Below are 19,349 nucleotides of genomic sequence, written 5' to 3' on the forward strand. Positions count from 1 at the left end.
CTAAGTTCTATATGGACAAACGTGATTGGTTAAGGGTGAAAGGTCAGCTTTAGCTCATCCAAGCTGATTGGCTTTCTGTTGCAACTTGCCGAACACGGAAATTAACAGACCTTCGGAATTTTTATCAAAATGATCGAGTCCATTTTACTTCCACATTGAGGGAAAAAATGACAATTGTTTCATCGCCCAGCACTAATTCAAATTACGCATAGTGGGAATTATTTTTACTAGAAATGACCAAAGAGATTTCAGTATGTCAGACAGATTTTTACAGTCAAAACGTGAGCATCCTTCTTTGGACAACTGTTGGTAGATGCTATCCACTGCACACCGGGAACACCCCACAAGACCTGGCGTTTTGGAGATGGTCTGACCCAGTCGTGTAGCCATCACAATGTGTCCCTTGTCAAAGTCGCTCAGATCCTTACGCTTGCCCATTTTTCCTGCTTTAACCACATCAACTTCAAGAACTGACTGTTCACTTGCTGCCTAATATATCCCACCCCATTCACAGGTGCCATTGGAAAGAGATGAGCAATGTTTTTCACTCTACCTGTCAGCGGTTTTAATGTTGTGACTGATCGGTGTAAAGAAACATATGTATACACACAGGTAATATTACGCTTTATTTTGTATTCGGGTCAAAAATACCTTCCTATTTGGTCATGGCGCAAGGTTTGTCTTAACGGTAACACTTCTTGGAATTTTCTAAGCTCTTCTACAATGACAAAAACGATATCCATTTTCAAACGTATTTGGAAAAACGGGAAGGTGTGCCAAAAATGTGCCAGAGCGGTCCTTAATAAGGCTGCATTGCAACTCGAGAGAGAGACGCTATCGTGATGTGTTCATAGCTACCTGGCTTACAAAGAGCTTTGGGAATAACAGTTCAACCAAGGGGAAATATTTGCATTTAGAACAATGTCAAGCCAACAACACTGCCGTGCCTCCTAGATTAGTGGTTTGTAAATAATTTAGTGCGATGGAGAGGGCAGCGACAATTATTCTTATGCAAAATGAGCACCAGTTCCAACTGCTACAAATGAAATCCCTGTAATGTGCGCAGTGTGAGCATCCATAGCCTCGTGAAAGTCTGACATTGGTCCCAAAGGACGGACGTGTTCTCCCTTTAATTTCCATCAGCAGCATAATCCCCTTTAGAAACCCTTTTTAGGGTGAATTAGAAAGGCCCTGCATTCAAAGAGATGAGTGGAGAAAGGGGGGCGGGAATAATCACAAGGGCCTAGCTGTCTGTGTGGATTAGAATGGCAAAGAAAATCCTTTCATCACCAATCTGTACTTCCAAGCTTGGAAGCAGACACACATACATGAAAATAACTCAAGGGGGGGGGGGGTTGATTTATATGCTTCACTATTTCTTTTCACATGTAAGAGGCAGTTATTTGTGTCTAACCAGATGAAATTCAATTATGTTGAAAACAGGCACGGTAGTCACTGGATTAAAGAAAAGCCAGTCGAAAAGCTTTACTCTCCAGCCTGACCTCTCGGCTTGCCTCTTTGGAGACGGGGAGCAGTGAAAAGCATGCACATGAGCTAACTTGCTTCTCCGATGCCGCTCTCTGAAGCGCAGGCTGAGCGGCTCTATTCTTGGCAGATAGCCTTTTGACATTGGGCAAAATGTAACAAGGGGATAAGCCCAGACAACCTCTTCAGTCAGACTACACGGATCTAGACCCTCCACCCTCCTGACAAAACACCATCTGACAGATAAGAAAATGGATTAGGCATTTTTTTCCCCTGTTGGTCAGTTATCTTGTTTGTCGTGGAAGGGGGGGGGGGGGGGGTTGCAAAATGACAAGTAGCGCATTTTAGTTGTGTGGGCTCAGACACAATGGTCCTATAAAAAGGATAAATATCTCACATATTGTGGAAACATGAATCCATCAATCCAACTGTTCTATGGTTGAATTGGAAGCATTATCAGTCCTAAGTGTTAGAGCTGGTGGTCTTTCTGCCTCAGCCTAACAAAAGGATAAATCCCATACGTGGGAAACGCAATCAATATTGTGAGAGCAAAAAACAAGTAAGTTCTTTGTTAGACTAAGTGAGCATGTATCAGCAAGTATTGAAAAATGTCGAAATGAAACAAGTGTGTATTGGAAAATAGGAATTTATTGCTTGGCCTACATGGTTGCCCCTGGCGCTGGCGCCACTGTTTTGGGTAATGTTTTAATTGTATTAAAGGATTCCTCTGTCTGGCACAGACCTTGTTAGAGTATTAAAAAAAAAAAGTTCAAACCACAGAGGAAATTCAGATCAGCACATGCCTAACAGTCAGTCAGTTTGAGGCAAGCTTCAGTGTGCTGAGTGCTGCTCAATACGCTAACTTTGTTGAGAGGGAAATTGTATTCATAGCCAGCCATGTGTAGTCCATCTTTCTTTACAATGCTAATACAATGCCAAATATCTGTCTCTAATGCTTACAAATCTGAAAATTAGTTCTCTCTAATGAACCCAATAGCAATGGAAAATCGCTTACAGGATGATACTGTTAGCATGAAAAGGAGAATGGAAATCGTTGGAATGTTTGGATGTTTGACAAAATGAAAATAAAAATATTTTTGAAACCGCAGTTTACTAAACACAGAAAATGTGAATGGGGGTGACCAATATGCCAAAATCCAGTCAGTCAGTCTTCAACACCGCCTTGTTAGTATGCTGACTACCAGTCATTGTGCTATTTAATAAATTAGGATCCTTGACTGAAATAAAAACTGACCAACAAACATTTTATCATCCAAATTGATTTTTGGGCTGATGACATTCAACAGAATGTTGAAGAGGATGACCTCACAAGAACAATAAATCAGGAGAAACCAAATGTTTTTGGGCAGTCCAGAAAACAGGCGCGCACGCACACGCACACGCACACACACACACACACAAAAAAAACCTGAAAGAATGGAGAGAGCTCCCCCAGCACAGCACTGCGAGCTCTTCACGACTGCAAAGATTTAGTACTAACTCTGAGCCAGCTCTTCCTTCACTGCTAGAAAATTCCAGGCGGCTGGGGGGGGGGGGGGGGGGGGGTGTCGAGCCCCGTCTGCCCCTCCCCACTGTGTGGGTTTTGTTCTGCTAATCAGACCACATGCCAAGGACTCAGGAATCCTGGAAGTTTCAGGCAGCGCCTCTTCACTCCCAATACAGCTTCAGCAGCCTGTGACAAACTATTCACTGTGTGTGTGTGTGTGTGTGTGTGTGTGTCTAAGGGGGTTAAAGACTATTCATTCATAAGGCAGTGCACCCATCCCCCCTTCCTCTCCTTACCCCTCATGTGCCCTCTTGGTTTCTCCACAGCAGAGCTCTTATTTCCCTCCCTCAAGCTCCACACTGAGTGCGAATGGACTTAGGATTTATTATTAGACGACGGTCAAACCCCACACCCACCATGTTTTAAATAGAAAAAATAAAATAAAATCAAGAGCTACATCTACTCATGCCGACGACGGTCTTTTTCCTCACCTCTTTATTTAGCTTTTCTCTTGCTTTTTTGCCCCCCTCTCCATTTTTCCTGCTACTCACGCTTTAAGGGGCAAAATGAATCCCGCTGGAAATTCACAGGCTGACAATGGGAGACAGCTGCTATTGCTGCATAAGGCTTTCATGAGCTGAATTACTTTTACAAGCCTCCTCTGCCGTCCCATCCCCCCTTCTGAAACACATGCCTTGCTCATGGCGCACTGATCCAGACACACATCAACGCAGCCCGTTGAAAAGCTTACAGAGAGAGGACGGCGAGAGGGGAGGGAAAGACAAAGCATGACGGGGCTTTGTTTGACAGATCTCTGATTGCCTTTGCGGGGCTGACCCAAGATGTCTCTTTGCATCCCCGGAGTGAACCATCGCATCAATTCTTAATGAGGGTTTGGTGCCTTTATTTCAAATTTTTTATGGAATCTCAGATTCCTTTTCTTGTAAAGTCAAACGGTCAGCCTCTTAATGTGTTTGATATTTAAACAAAGAGAATTGCTGGATTTGGGGTGAAAATGCCTGGATTCAAATACTGGAAGGCACGTTATAATGCTTTATGGTCTGCGGTCGTATCATTGCAACCAAGAAGTCAGAAAAGACAAGGATTCAGATTCACCATGACAGTCACCATACATCAAAAAAGAAGGAAACCCCCCCCCCCCCCCCCCCACAAACATTTATCCTATTTAGACCTTCAGCCCCTCAAGCATCAATCAATTTCAAAACGAATAAAAAGCACAATCCCCAACAGAATATACAAGAAAGTTAATAACTTGGATCAATACTGATATAGAAAAATAAGTCAACCCACGGTATTGATCCACAAGCACTTGATGAAGCTAAATCAGATCATGCTTTGTCAATTCATTAAGAATATCATTTTTTGGGCAACCGTTTCCTTCCTGCCTTGGTGAGAATGGTACTTGGCAGAATGGCAGCAGAAGACTATTTAGATGGAGTTGCAATCCTCTAGTTGTTATGATTATCAGAACCTTGGCGTGCTTAATACATTTACTTTTGCTTAATGTAATAGTTTCAACAGCAACAGAACAACAAAGGAATTGGAACCACCATCAGGGTTACTTTAAATATAAATCTTAGCTTTTTTTTTATAATATTTATAGAAAAATTACCAAATGGTGAAGGAAGCTGGCCATGAATCAGAATGGATTTTCTTTTTTTTCCCAAAAGTCAAAGGTAAACTAGGGAACAAATCTATGAAGACATTCTCTAATGTCAAGATGACTACAGGCATAGTATTTGACCCTGAAAGACCAGACTCAATATTAAGAGACATTAAATATTTCCACACAGCAACCTTTGGTGCCATTTCAGATTTCCGGTGCACAAGGACTAAAAGCCAAGCAGTCAATTGGGTTCTTTATTCCTGTCTTCCTTGTTTTTCATATTTCTATTAAATACTAAACCTTAGCAGAGGTTACGAACATGTTTCAAATGCTAAGTATTTCTCCCGTATCTAAGGTAAAGAAACGTGACAAAACAACACAGAACTCGCATATAAATGGAGCCACTTTTTTATTTGTTATAACCTGTGCTGTCAGCAGGCTTGGCATACAACACAGTATTTGTATGCCACTGCAAAGACAGAGTTAATCTGCAAGTGGAGTTCAAATTCTCAACCTGCATTACCACTCTATATTAATCATCAAGAACCGCTTGAAATAACGCTGTGACCTGTGGGATGACAGTTCACACAGATACACAGCTTTTTATTATACAAGACCGCCACCAATCCTCCTCTTTGGAGAACAATTTTACCATGTTTTGATCTATAAACAACTAATCATCATTACTTCTCCAAGAGGACTAGGAGAATCCCCATGGGTGAGACAGAAACAGACAAACAACTCGGGTACTTGAAAAAACATAAACACAGAAACATCAGACGAAAACATGTATTTGACAAAACATGATTAATTTAGTGGACCCAATCATGCTTCTTCTATTGAATGAAAAGTGTTGGGATTAGTCTACGAACATGAGGGGGGGGGGGAAATATCTACGAGCTTAAAAAAGCATTTGAAATGTTCACATTTAGGCAGAGGAAGTGAATTCTTAATATATTATTAGTAACAAGCTCAAAGACCAAGTCCAAGTCATTATACACAAAGATAAAGCTTAACAACCTCAGCATCTCATTCACCATTGGTATGGAAATTAGCAAGAGAGTTCAATAGCAAAGCATTAGTGCTCGCAAAATGCTGCTCGTCAGCTACAAGAGAGCATGAACAAAGGAGTTAACAGCTTCAATGGAGGTGCTTTGGGAAAACAAAGAAATAAGAGAGCAAAACAGCATGGAACCAAAGATGATTGACAAATCTAACCAAATGCAGGGTTGACAACACCAGTATTAAGACTATAACCTTGGCTAAATAAGTTTCTGTGTGCCTAGAACTAATAATTCAATTTGATGGCCACTTATTCAATCAGTTATACTATCATGCAATACAAAACACACATCCAAAACCACCAATCTTTTGATCAAATGATCAGACCTTTTGAATATTCACTAAGAATATGTGCCATGATTTGCCACTTTGAGACAAACCCAATCATTTTTAAAGAGCTTCACAAGATATCCCTGGTAGGGCAGTGATATTGAATCATTATGCATGTCTGCTTTTAAAATGCACAAGGTAGAAAAGTGTCCACCCACCCAAAAGAAAAAAACAAAAAGCGGTGAATAAATCAATAACTGAAAATATTGGCCACACCAGGTTTACAAATCAGTATTCAATCATTTTTTCTCATTATTATTCTAACTGGAAATTTTCAGCTGATATTTTCAACTTAGTAGCCAAAATTCAGTTTTCAAAATTGTTGGTGCTGCTAGCTGGAGGGTTTGCTTTGAATTAGCAACTAGAAATCCGCAGTTACCAGTTCAGTTCGCTCATTGGTTCCATATTCTGACTCCAACTAACTTCCTCTACCCTTTACTCAAGTGCATTTTGTCCCTCTTCCCTCCCACTCCCACTGATGGCAAATTTAAATAAGCGTGTATATATTTGTGTGTTTGTGTAAAAAATAATAAAGCAGATGAGAATTGTCTGAACAGTTTGAAATGGTGACACACTGTATCCAACGTTAAGGTTTTTAATTTGAAATCGAAATCGTTAAACCCCTTCTAGCAATCTTATAGCCAACTGTGCAAATAGTGTCAGCTGAGGTAGGGAAATTAGGTTGATTTATTCGGTCCGCTGAGCCCTGGGCTGAGGGCGTGGAATAGGCCCAAGGGTTGTGGAATTTTAGATCACAGAAAATTAATAGGGCCTGGCCTAAATCCTGAAGTTCCCCAATAATATAAAATGTTTGATGTGATTGATCTATAGTTTAAACTTTAAGAAATAGATAAACTGTCCAATGGTGTTCATGAATTGGTATGAATTGGTCAATTTCAGTGCCAATACAAATTTTTGTGGTCCACTGTTGGTTGGCCTATAAACTAATTTCACATTATTTCCAGGGACAGAGGCTAATGGCAGACATGTGGAAAACAATTAGTATCAAATGTCTTATTTTTGTCTGGAGTAGTGAGGGGCTCCCTGAGGGTAAATGTTTCAAACTCACAGAAGCAGCAATACACATCTTGTCTCCAACAACAAGATTAATTGATTTCATTATTTCTTTATACTTAGACTTTCTCCACAATGACTTGCTAAAAATTATTGTACACATCATGTCATCACTTGGCAAAGAGGACATAAAGTCTGGGCTTTAGATGAAGGAAATGAGAGAAAACGGCCATTCCATAAAACTGAATAATATTTACACTTGATCTGCAAAGGAAAAGCTCTAAGTTAAGTTTCATAGTCAAGTGTCTCATTGTTAAGGCTCCTTTGAAATTATTTTTCCCAAATCTATCATGCTTTGGATTTCGGGGTTAAAAATCTAAAAGATGAACATGAATTTCATTTAAAACAAACAACGCCTGCACAACATGACAACATAATTACAGCTTTGGTTTAGATCACAGTCAATTATTTTATCTTTATTGGGTGTAAATTAATCCCATACGGTAATCTCAATTTCAAGGACAGACATTTTAGATTTTTTCGCCACACACACACACACACACACACACACACACACACACACACACACACACACACACACACAAAAAGTTAGGGATATTCGTCTTTCGGGTGAAATTTCAGGATGAACCTAAACTGCATTACAATCTTTACAGATGAACTTAATTTGACGTTCTCTAAACTTTTGAATGCACATGTCCAACTGTTCAATGTTTCAGTACTTTTTGCACAACTTGCTGTTCTCTAAGAAGGAGCTGAACGGCAAAATTCACAACAGGTGTTTGATCCATGAATCGACCAATACATTTCCTGATTCAATTAGGATTGGTTTTTAAACAGTCCTCTTCATCATGCTGTTCACATTTTGTCATCATGAGACCAAGACGACACCTAACAACTGATCAACAGTACCTCGCCATTGTGAGGCTTCAAACAGGATGTTCTCAGAGGGAAGTGGCCACTGAGCTTAGAGTGTCACAGAGTGTCATCAGCAGGTTGCAACAGAGTCTGGAGGAGTGACAGAAAGGCATAGAAGTGGACGTCCTTTGGCCACATCCCACACTGATGAGCGCTTCATTGTGAACAGTGTCCTGCGGAACCGGATGATGATGCCACTCAACTCCGGGCACATGTAAGGGAGGTGAGAGGCACCCAAGTGTCACGTCAGACCATTCAAAACCGTTGACATCAGCGTGGTCTGCGTGCTAGACGACCTGCAAGGGTACCTGACCACACCACCAGGCGCAGGCATCATCGTCTTGCACGGGCCAGGGAGCATTGATGCTGGACGAGGGACCAGTGGCCTCAGTGCTGTTCTCTGATGAAAGTCGATTCACGTTGAGCAGAAATGATGGCCGCCAACGATGTTGGAGACGTCAAGGAGAGCGCTATGCATCAGCCACTGTTGTCACCAGACGAGCCTTTGGTGGTGGTGGTGGTGTTACAGTGTGGGCAGGTGTGTCTAGTCAATACAGAACTGCCCTACACTTTGTGAATGGTACAGTGACAAGCCCGTACTACCTGAATAACATCATTCATCCAGTCATTGTGCCCCTGCACGAACAACACAGGCCTCATTTCATCTTCATGGATGACAATGCTCCAGCTCATGGAGGTGGCATCATTAGGGAACAGCTGCTGGAGACTGGGGCACCTCAAATGTAGTGGCCTTCACTTTCTCCAGACCTGAATCCCATAGAAAACCTATGGGATCAGCTGAGTCGCCGTGTAGAGGCTCGTAACTCTGTACCTCAGAACCTCAACGACCTGAGGGCCGCCCTTCAAGAAGAGTGGGGGGCCAGGCCACAGCAGACAATAAGTCGACTTGTGAACAGCATGAGACGTCGTTGTCAAGCTGTAATTGATGCTCAAGGGCACATGACAAGTTTTTGAGACATTGACATTTTTTTGTTGTGGTAAACCCATCACTGTTGTTGCTTTAGTTTCAATAAATTGTTTGAGATGAGGAAATCACCATTGCATGCTTCTACTTATACCCTACTTTCATGATATAATATCACTGTAGCGTGAACTTTTTACATTTTCCATAAATTTCACCCGAAAGTCAAATATCCCTAACTTTTTGTGAGTAGTGTGCGTGTGTGTATGTATATATATATATATATATATATATATATATATATATATATATATACATACACACACACACACACACACACACACACACACACACACACACACACACACACACACACACACACATACATACATACACCCCCCCCTCCTTAGCTGGTTCTTGGACTCTGCAGGAACCAGAGTATCAATTTGTTTGGCTTGCCGGTTTGCTGGGTGGGAGGTCATAGTAATGAAACACAAAGCTTGAAATGGGGAAACTCCACTCAGCAGGTCAAAGGGTAAATTAACTCTCTCAGGATTCAGACCAATTAAAAGCAGCACACTGCTGTTGCATTCTGCACTGACAAAGTATTGAGACAGTAGCTGTGGTGCTACCATGGCAACACCATTGTTACATTTAGCAACAATTATTGACAAAAACTAGTAAAAAACAAGAGATAATTTGGGGCAACTGGCATTTCAGAAGGTAGCAATACAAAATTGTGCAGCTGATGTGCCGATGTCTGATCGGCTTTTATAATGCACATACCAGTGTTGGGGGCCTGAACTAGGCTTGGCCGATTGCCAATTTAGGATTCTATTGGAGGGGGGGGGGGTGTTATAGAACGTAATATAATGGGAATAAATGTGGTCTCCCTGTTACAGAAGTGCAGGATTTATTATTTACAAGTAAAGCATTGACACATAACATCTAGTTTTACTAAATTAAGTTCCATTGCAAAGAAAAACAACGGGGAGATGATGCGGCAAGGAACAGCGGGGACACAAAGGATTTTTTGGAACGGGACAGTTCTTTAACCCAGTTGTGTTTACATATTTTGTTTTATATAAGTAGGAAACAAACAACTCCGGCACAAGAGCCGGGAACCAGCATGTGCAGTGAAAAAATAAAAAATAAAAAATCAACTCCACTCCAATTTGCCTTAATTGACAGGAATATATCCGTCCATCACTCAATCATTGCAAATCCGATTCAGAATACAAAATTAAAATCAGTTTAATCATAAGTCAAGTTATTGACATTTTTTCCGTGCATGCAACCCCATGAAATGTTTTGAGTGTGTGGGGATCACCACGCTGCCCGTCGGGCTCCAAGCCACTCTAGCCCCAAGCCCGCCTCCGAACTGGAGGAGCGTCTCTGCTCCCGGGTGCCAAAGAACCGGGCCTGATGCGTGTGCGCCAGTTAGGTTTATGTTTTTCATTTTCCATAAAAGTTAAAAACAAAGGAAACATGAATAAATTCCGTGAGACAATGTGTAAGAAATTCCATTTCTGTGGTTGTAGTTGATTTAGACAATACACTTCACAATGGGGGTTAGAAGAACACCAAGTCACAACAACAACATGGAAAACATCACAGTAGTTATTATTATTATTATTTTTTTTTCACAAGCATTGCAAGAACACTTTAACACAATGAACATTACAAATAATCAATAATAAATCCAAAACAGCTCTGAGCGCAGAGGGAGAGAACGGCCCTCACCCTCTCCGCCCCCGCTCTGCGGGATCAGTTTCACAACATGTTAACTGCACTTACACTGTTTCAATGCTTTAAAAAAAATTATAATAATAGTCTGTCGTTAATGTCAATCGGCAACTGATGGAGTTTATTGCCGATTGTCAACCTGCCCAAGCAGAGCCTGAACCGGATCACCAGCCTCATACTTAAGCCGCTTTTCCTCTGCACAAAAAAACCCCAAAAAAAACACTAACGCCTACTGGCTTTTGTCTTTAGTAACTGGCTTTTGTCTTTAATTGGAATGTTACAATTGGCATTCATTCTCCGGACAAATGAGTGCAGTAGTTGCGGGTATTTATCGGCTCCAGCGCCGATCGGCAGTGATAGAACCCCAGGGAGAGGTGCAACGGTATGAAATCCACAGTATGGTATCTACCAAAATACAGCATTATACAGTATTTCAGGGTACACTACCTCCCATTTCCCTTGTTTTCTGTATATTCAATTAATAGTTGATATGAAAAAGAAAAACACACGGTAAACCCTCTGACACGACATGGGAAGGTGCTCGTTGGGGCTCTAAAATTCACAGCAGAGGCAAAATAAGGACATATCAAAATGCGACTTTTTTGGAAAATTGGAGGATATAAACTTTAATTCACCAAACTTTATGTTGCTACTGTGCAGATGTGCAAATGTTGTAATAATCCATCTAATGAGCAATTTCCTGAAGCCCCATTCCGCCATGTTTTTTTTACACTTGCTCCCATGCGCGCAAGAAACGTAAAGCACGGTATCTAAAAAATTTGGCGTAAAGCAGTTCTGCTGCTGCCACTGTAAACAAAGATGGTGGCACTGATCTGGGTAAGATGGAGGAACGCATCTGGTCTGGCTAAGTGGGGGTGAATTAAAGTTTACATCTTCAATTTTGGAACTAATTTTCACTGTGGACACTGTTTTACAAGGAAAGGGTTACGGTTCAGAACCGTGGTTGCTTAATACAGTGGTATACCTTAAAACGGTGTACCGTTACATCCCTACACCTGGGCAGAGCCGCTAATTTTTCACCCGTTTTCCGGCGCGATGCTATTACGTTCGCAGAAGCTCTGGACATGGGTTCTGGCATGTAAATAGACCAGAATATCCGTATAACATTCGGTAATTTTCATATCCGATTTAGAATGCAAAATCAAAATCCGAAGTTATCGACCCGTTCCCCGTGGGGACCACTCCAACCGCTCCGTGACTGGGCGCGCACAGAGCAGAGAACCCCCCCCCGGCTGGGCCACTCCAGCACCGCTCCAAGCCGCCTCCAAGCCAGAGGAGCACCTCTGCCCACCCACTGTCGAAGGACCGGGCCCGATGCGGAGAGGGGGCCGGCTTAGCAGCCTGCTCCTAGAGCGAGGGTTGCTGTGTGGGCATGGAGATAGTCCCTGCTGCTTTCTACTGTCCCCGTCCCCCAATCACACTGGAAATATGACGTGAGCCTTTTTTCTGCGCGTTCCTGACGTCGAATGTGACACAAGGGAGGGAGTCAATCATCTACTTTCAGCGGGTTTACCCGCGTTTAAAAACATGCATATACACGCTTATTTTGGTGTAAAAACGGTATTAGACTGCGATCCAGGGGAGCGAGGGGGAGAAGCTCTGATAAGAGCCGTCAATAACCTCTCTCTCTCTCCCCCCCCCTTTCTCTCATTACCTTATGTCAGGGAAATGGTTGACAAATAGAAAACCCTGACCCAACCAATGCTCCAGTTCAGGTTTAACCAATAAATGGTGTTGTCACTTGGATATTGGATAATGTACTAAATATTGATTCAGTAAATTCTAGATTTTCATTCGGTGTGGAGTTTATACTCTTATTTTGTTAAACATTTTTTCTGTTATTTGCTGAATGGACAAGTTTAATGAACAAATATTGTTAGCTTTGTATTATTCACATTCCATTGCTACAACAGCCTGCTTTAAGGAACATCTTCCAAAATCCTTAATAAACATCAATACATCAAGAACTCCTGGTCCAATCTGCTCACCCATTCCCACGTGACCCACCAGAACCTCTTGGTACCCTGCCTGCAATTAATTGCGTTAAAACTTCTCCTTCCCGAAAAAGCCATCCACATCCTGGTCCCCAGATACCCGACCAACCACCCTCACATCCCGTCTGCTGATGCAAACCTCTGGTCCGGCCTATCAGAAGCAAGTGCAGGAACTGAGACAACATGATTGGATAACAGCTGACTCGAGCTGGCCCATGATCAGAAAACATCGCAATTACATATTAATTGTGCTGTACATTGATGGCAGCAATGTCATTAACACTTGGTTCAGTGTGCCCCCTACGCTACAATTTTGGTGACAATTATAAATAGTTTTTCTCTGTGCTTTTGGTTAAGCTCAATTTGGATAAAATCTGACTGCAAGGGTTGTACTTAACGCTAATTGTGTAAATAGTGTCTCACATTCTCTGTAGGCCTATAAAATCACGCAAATCATGTATCACGAGTGGGACAAGAACGGCATGTAAATCCTGCATGTTTATAAAAACAGCATCAGTCTGAGGGGGACCTTCACAGTGTAGTCGCACTTAACTGAATTGAACATAAGGACACATTGAGAAAAAAAGTCACAAATGTGTTTTGTATCCCAATTTGGCAGAGTGAAATCACACAGAACAAGTTATTCACCAGTTATTAGACCTCCCAATTGTAGTCTGCAGTTGGTACAAAAGACACTGTGACAGGGGCAGAGTTCAGCTTTATCTTCTAGTTAATTTCCTCAATGTATCGACATGAATAAACTTCCTATTGAATATTCTGTCAGTGTTGCTCAGGGACAAGTTCTCAGGTGGTTCTTTATTTGTAAAATATCACCAACTTAAATGTCTCACCTACTCAGTTTAAGGTCACCCTCTCAACTTTTCCCTGAGCCTTTAAAAGCTCTGCAGCTACTTAAAAGGAATGAGCTGTAACACAATAGCAGCAGTCAGTTGGGCACAGGCAAGTGAAAGAAATCATGCTAGCTCTCACGAGACCTGTGCACTCCCTGAGCTGCACATCAGTAACTGTGCTGAGTGGTGGCCGTGCTCTTTCACTCTCTAGTGGAGCCCCCCCCCCCTCTCCTTCCTTGTGCGAAGTGACATTGCCAATGTAATTTTCCATGAGAGCTGCTCCATTCGTCAAGGCTAGCAGTACACCGGGACAGCTGATGAATACCTTACTCCTCTCTGCTTGTATAAAGGGAGGAGAGCTGGTCACAGTCTGTGAGGTTAGGGCTTGTATTAAGGAAGTAGGGATGATTTATTTGGCACAAAGGAGGACAATACTTTGGGGAGCTTTAAATTTGGGCAGAGACAATGTAGATGCACCATTTCGCACTCAAACACAGTGAATTAAAGTGAAACATCCTTCCTAACCCATAGCGTAGTTTAAGAGGAGATAGTGAAAAGGAGCTGAAGTCTTAAGCTTAATAGAATTAGTTCACTGGTGATGTGGATTTATTTGACGTCCTTAAGTCCTCTCAGGCAACGTCTTATTAGTTTAGCAAAAATAGCAGCAATGTTGAAATAAAAAAAGGCCAAATAGGTAAACATAAGAGTATTTTGTCCTGTAATTATACCAAATGCATTTCTACTATACTGAAATATTTATTGTTTTTGGAAATGTCAGCCAGTAAATATTTGATATAATAATTGATTAAATGTCTGGCAGTATTGATGTGTCATTTTATCAATATTCATATCAATAGCTATCTTTGTTATTACAGTCGTGTCCCCCCCATTCTCTATTCAATGTCAACTAATCCAAGCGGTGCTCACAGGGAAGCCTTTTCAGTCTAAATACATTGTGATGGCTAAGCCTTCTGTCCTTAGATTTCCTTCCTCATTCAAGCTGTCTGGGGAGCCTCTGCAGCTTGCATTCCTATCAGGGTGTCCTGGTTTTAAGGAATCCAACAGGCTTCTTGGCAGCCCACCCCCCCCCCCCCCCCCATCCCACTTTGAGAGCAGCAGGAAAAACGGCGGAGGAGCGTTTTGCATTCGCTGGCTGCCTCCCTCCCCCACCCTGCTGCACCAGGCGTTGCAGGGGCTTGTGGGATTAAGAATGGAACACGATGACAGACAAAAACAGTCCTAGGCACCACCCCGCACTGCTGTCTTTTCTACACTGGGAGAGCCTGAAAGGGCTGCTCCCAGGCACACAATAGAGACAAAGATAGATCAACTCAACGAGTGGACAAGATAAGTGTGGGTGAATAGTTAAGCAGTTCTTCTGTGACTCTCTTGTGCTGCGATTGTAAGGATGTAAAAGGTTTAAAAGGATGGGAAAAATCAACTGCAAAGGGAAACCACAATGTAACATTTACTAAGCTTACACTGCAACACGGCAATAATTAAACCTGTTTGACAGAAATTTGTACACAATACGCTCTCTACTGTCATACATTACTGACATTACTGACTATTACTTGACAACATGGAAAAAAAAACTGAGTGAGAAGAAAAACAGGGCTCTATTTCACTGGGTGATGCAGACGGCGACGGACAGATGATGAAATAAGTGCAAGATTTACCAGCAGAGAAACCTAGGGGTGCACAGAAAGATATCCATAACTACTGTCAGATGGTGTTAACTAGTGGTGTAACGGTACGTGGTTGATCCGTGACCCGCACGGACCTCCTCCCACGGTTCGGCTCCCATGTGAACCGCAGATTAATTGCAAAACTTAACAAGGTTTCTTGCTGGAATTAAATTCAGTTACTGGGGGCAGATCTCAAATGTTTTCATTCACTACCATGTTTAAAAGGAAGATGGTATCATGCGTGGCTCATATTGCACTTTAATTTAACAACTGAGAAATTAAGATTTAATTTAAACATTGGGGACATCTTGAATGTTGTTTTCATTGAAGACTATGGCCAAAAGTTCCAAGCTTTAAGTGTTTTACAGAAAAAATGGAGAGAAAAGTTATATTTGTCTCCCTTTTTTTTTTGTTGCTGATCCGAATAATGATCCAATCCGTGACTCAAAACCGTGATACAACCCGAACCGTGAGTTTTGTGATCTGTTGCACCCCAGAACGTGGAACACCACAAACAGAAAACCTTTCAGATATAATCGAATCCCTCAATTTTGTTTAAGGAATTTTAACTATGCATTCAAGCTTTCTTTCAAGTGATCAATCACAAATGTTCGAAAAAGCTACACAAAACAATATTGTTTCTAATATGTTTTAGACAGATTCAGCATATTTATAAGCAGTCCGACTAAATTTGTTAAGAAAATAACTGTTTTTGACACATCGAAGGGCTTTCTTTCTGTCTTCTGTCTGCTGAAGAAGTCATATATGGTGCTAATTTCCAGCTAGTTCCCAAGCTAATGCTAAGCAAAGTATGTCAAAAATTGTTGAAAATTGGTAATTTAAGTGGATTACTGGAAATAAAAATGCCAACTCTTAAATTGTGCACCATTCATTCATGCCCATGCAAACAATAATATGCTTTTTTGGTATGCTACTAACATTGCATAACAACATTTTATCGCGTTACAATCTACATATAATAATTTTGCGAAATATCAAACGCAAACCCAACATAACATAGAACACAAAACAAGAATTGGCAAAAAAATGTCAAAAGAGAAACTTACCTTTTCATTTTTCACTTTCTTCAATGTTCTGCATTCATTAGTACTATTTTCTAGCTCTTCTGGTTCAGTTTTTGTGGTTAACGCTGGTACAATCCCAACAGGTTCAAGTGCAATATTCCCCATTTGATCAGCCCCAGACAAGTCTGTTGATTGTGTGTTCTCAAAGGATGCGATGCGACCGGCCCCCAGAGCCACTTGGGCTTGGGACACAACGTCCTTTTCTGCGGCAACTATTGCCACCACGGGGCCTCCATCAGCCTTCTCCTTCTTACTTTTTGCGTTCGCTCCTTCCTTCTCCTTCTTACCGCTGAGAACACCTCGGGACGCCTTGCCCCCCTTTTCCAGGTTCTTCCCAGGTGTTGAATTGTTGCTAGCAGCTGCTGCCCCCACTGCCGCTCCTACAGGCTCCCCTTGAGTCCGTCCTGCAGTTTCCTTTTTGGCCCCATCTCCAGCTGAGGCTTTGCTATTATTGTCTTTAGAGTTCTTACTGCGCTTGGATTTGGATTTGCTTTCCTTGCCTTGAGAGCCAGATACTGGACTAACAAACCTGATGTTGTCCGGCAATGCCGCCACTGCACTGGGTGGTGCCGCCATGCCGTCCTTGGTGCCAGACATCTCAAGTTTGTCCTTTTCTAAGTCAGCGTCAAGGTCGATAATCAGATTTCCAACACCGATATCCCACTCATCCCCGCTGTCGTAAGTGTCCACCGCATTAGAGTCCACACCTTTCCCGCCTGCAGTGCCACCACTTAGGGACATTTTAGTGCCAACGGCCCAGATTTGCCTCGGTGAGGTCCGACACCCTCTCAGACGGTTCGGGCGCTGGGGCAGGGATAAGAGAATCTTCACGGTCTACACGTTCCGTTCCCATTTAACCACATTGTGCCCTATAGGAAACACAACACAAGGGTTAAAAGGATGGCCAACAGAATTTCTTTTCAATTTTCAGCATAATAGCTATTCTGTCATGTGGTTTACAAACTTAACTAGATACTGAAAAAGTTAACTTATGCAGTACGACACCATCTATCAACGCATTCTCAGTGACTAGCTGCTTAGTGGCTAGATGTTTCATTCTGTGCCATACACATTTGAGCATCTTTAAATGCTTGTCTGCAGTGATATTTGTTATACAAAGAGCAAGATGTATTCAGCAATTATCAAAAAGATGTTAAACACATCAAACATATCAAATGTTAATGTATAAAGCTTAAAGCTGTGACCTTGGAATCAGCCTTGACCACAAAAAAACTTCTACATCTGCCTTTCCTTTCATCAAGTGTAGGGTAAGTAATGATGGTGGAATCGACTAAAAAAACATATGTCTTTATACTATTGCCATTTAAGCAGAATAAGTAGTTTACCAGTAAAGGTACTCTATTAAGACAGGTATGAATATACAGTAAATGTGCAATTCCTATTATGTATGACGGCATGATTGGGGAACAGATATTAGCTGCCGATATCAGCAAATGGTTTACAATAAGGCAAGTACAGGCAACCATAGATAGCCATGAAGTACCAAATGCTGGTGCTAGAGACAAAAACACCCATTAGATGAAGAGGAAAAGCATGAATATTCATCAAGTTTCTTGTGATCACTGAGCAAAATGCATTGTTTTCTTGGACATCATTGCTCTGAAACCCTGTCTCCATAATCACATTTGCTTTGGAAACCAGGGGAACATAGCCAACAAATCCTTCTTTAGCAGGCAAGGTGGCCCCACTTTTCTAGATGACTGGCTCTCCATTCATGACGACTTGCTGATAGTGTGAGCAAGGGGGAGGGTGAGTCCATTGAACATATGGGGGGATTTCTTTTGTGTGTGTCGGATTATTATTTATCATTTCTAGGGCTGTTCCGAATTTTGTCAGCCAAATCGGATTTGGCTGTTCAACGGGAATATGAACTGGGCACAACGTGTCCACGTCCGGACACAGACGATTTAAGTATATAAAAATATATTTATGATTCCCGTTATAATTCCTCAATGAAATGTTATCGATGTGCATTTTTGAAAGCTTCTTAAGCTTCTTCCATCACAGCCCTAGTTTCCCTTCTTAAAAGGACAACATCAATACTGTGTCGATGGAACAGCTTGAAGTCATGATTCAGCTAGTGTATTAATGAGGACAATATGCTGCATTTTCAAAACTAAGAACAGCGAGGCCATTAATTATTGACATGTCAAAACTGGTCCCAACTGTATGTGTCATTACTGAAATCCAAATACCTGCTGTACTTGTGACTACTACGACAGTATTTAGCTTATTAGTTGCACACACGCTCTTCTAAAATCTGATCTGAACAGGATTTCCCAAGATGAATAAAATGTGCCACATCAAATTAGAGATGGGACCGATCCGATCCAATATCAGTATCGGGTGCCGATTCTGACGCCAATCACTCGTCGGCTATCGGACTGACATCGTTGATCTACGTACCGATCCAAATTCCATTCCATGGTCTGCCTCCTTGAGAATTCAACTCTGCAAATAATTAACCTGCGAGGCAAAATTCAAAGCGTGCGCAAATCGGAACTGGAAGTAGGAGTTGGGCAAACCGTCACTGGATCTTCGGATGAAGATTTAAAAACGACATCTGCGACCGTCTGCGCCGGTTTAAAACCAAAATAATCCCATAGAGGGACTTCTCTTTTTCGCAACAATCTCTTCCATGATGCCATTTGCTGAAAATCCTTGTTCCGGCCGCGCCGCGCCCGCAAGCATAGATAACCAGGGCTATAGACGCCACATTGACCGCTTCGGCCCATTGGTGCAATACATCAAAGTTGTCGCCATATTGGAATGGGCAAGACTGGCCTGTGAACAGAATAGAAGTAAATGGGGGAGCTGCAGTTTTTTTGGGATAAAAATCCCGCCAATCAGACCAATTTCTCAACCGATTCTCAAGTCATTTTTAAATTCAAGGGTTTATGGTCTAGGTCCAGTAGAAAAAAAAGATTCTACTCCACGCAGAAAAAAAGAGCTTTGGTATCGGTATCAGTATCGGCACATATGTATGGGAATCGGATCGGGACTGAAAAAAATGTGGATTGTTGCATCCCTACATCAAATATTGTAAGTGCATTTGTCCAG

The 19,349-nt window shown here is 41.9% G+C and overlaps 1 protein-coding gene across 1 annotated transcript in view; it reads right to left on the reverse strand.

The window, feature by feature from the left end:
- znf609b (zinc finger protein 609b) overlaps positions 1 to 17,009 on the reverse strand; it is a gene marked incomplete at its 5' end in the record, with an annotated part of 61,803 nt that extends 44,794 nt beyond the window's left edge. Inside the window, one exon of the mRNA XM_079997374.1 lies at positions 16,251 to 17,009. Coding sequence (XP_079853500.1) covers positions 16,251 to 17,009 — 759 coding nt within the window. The remainder of the gene's footprint in view (positions 1 to 16,250) is intronic.
- Between the last annotated feature and the right edge of the window lie 2,340 nt (positions 17,010 to 19,349).

The sequence above is a fragment of the Zeus faber genome (genome assembly GCF_960531495.2).
Source record: "Zeus faber genome assembly, chromosome: 3".
Taxonomy (NCBI): domain Eukaryota; kingdom Metazoa; phylum Chordata; class Actinopteri; order Zeiformes; family Zeidae; genus Zeus; species Zeus faber.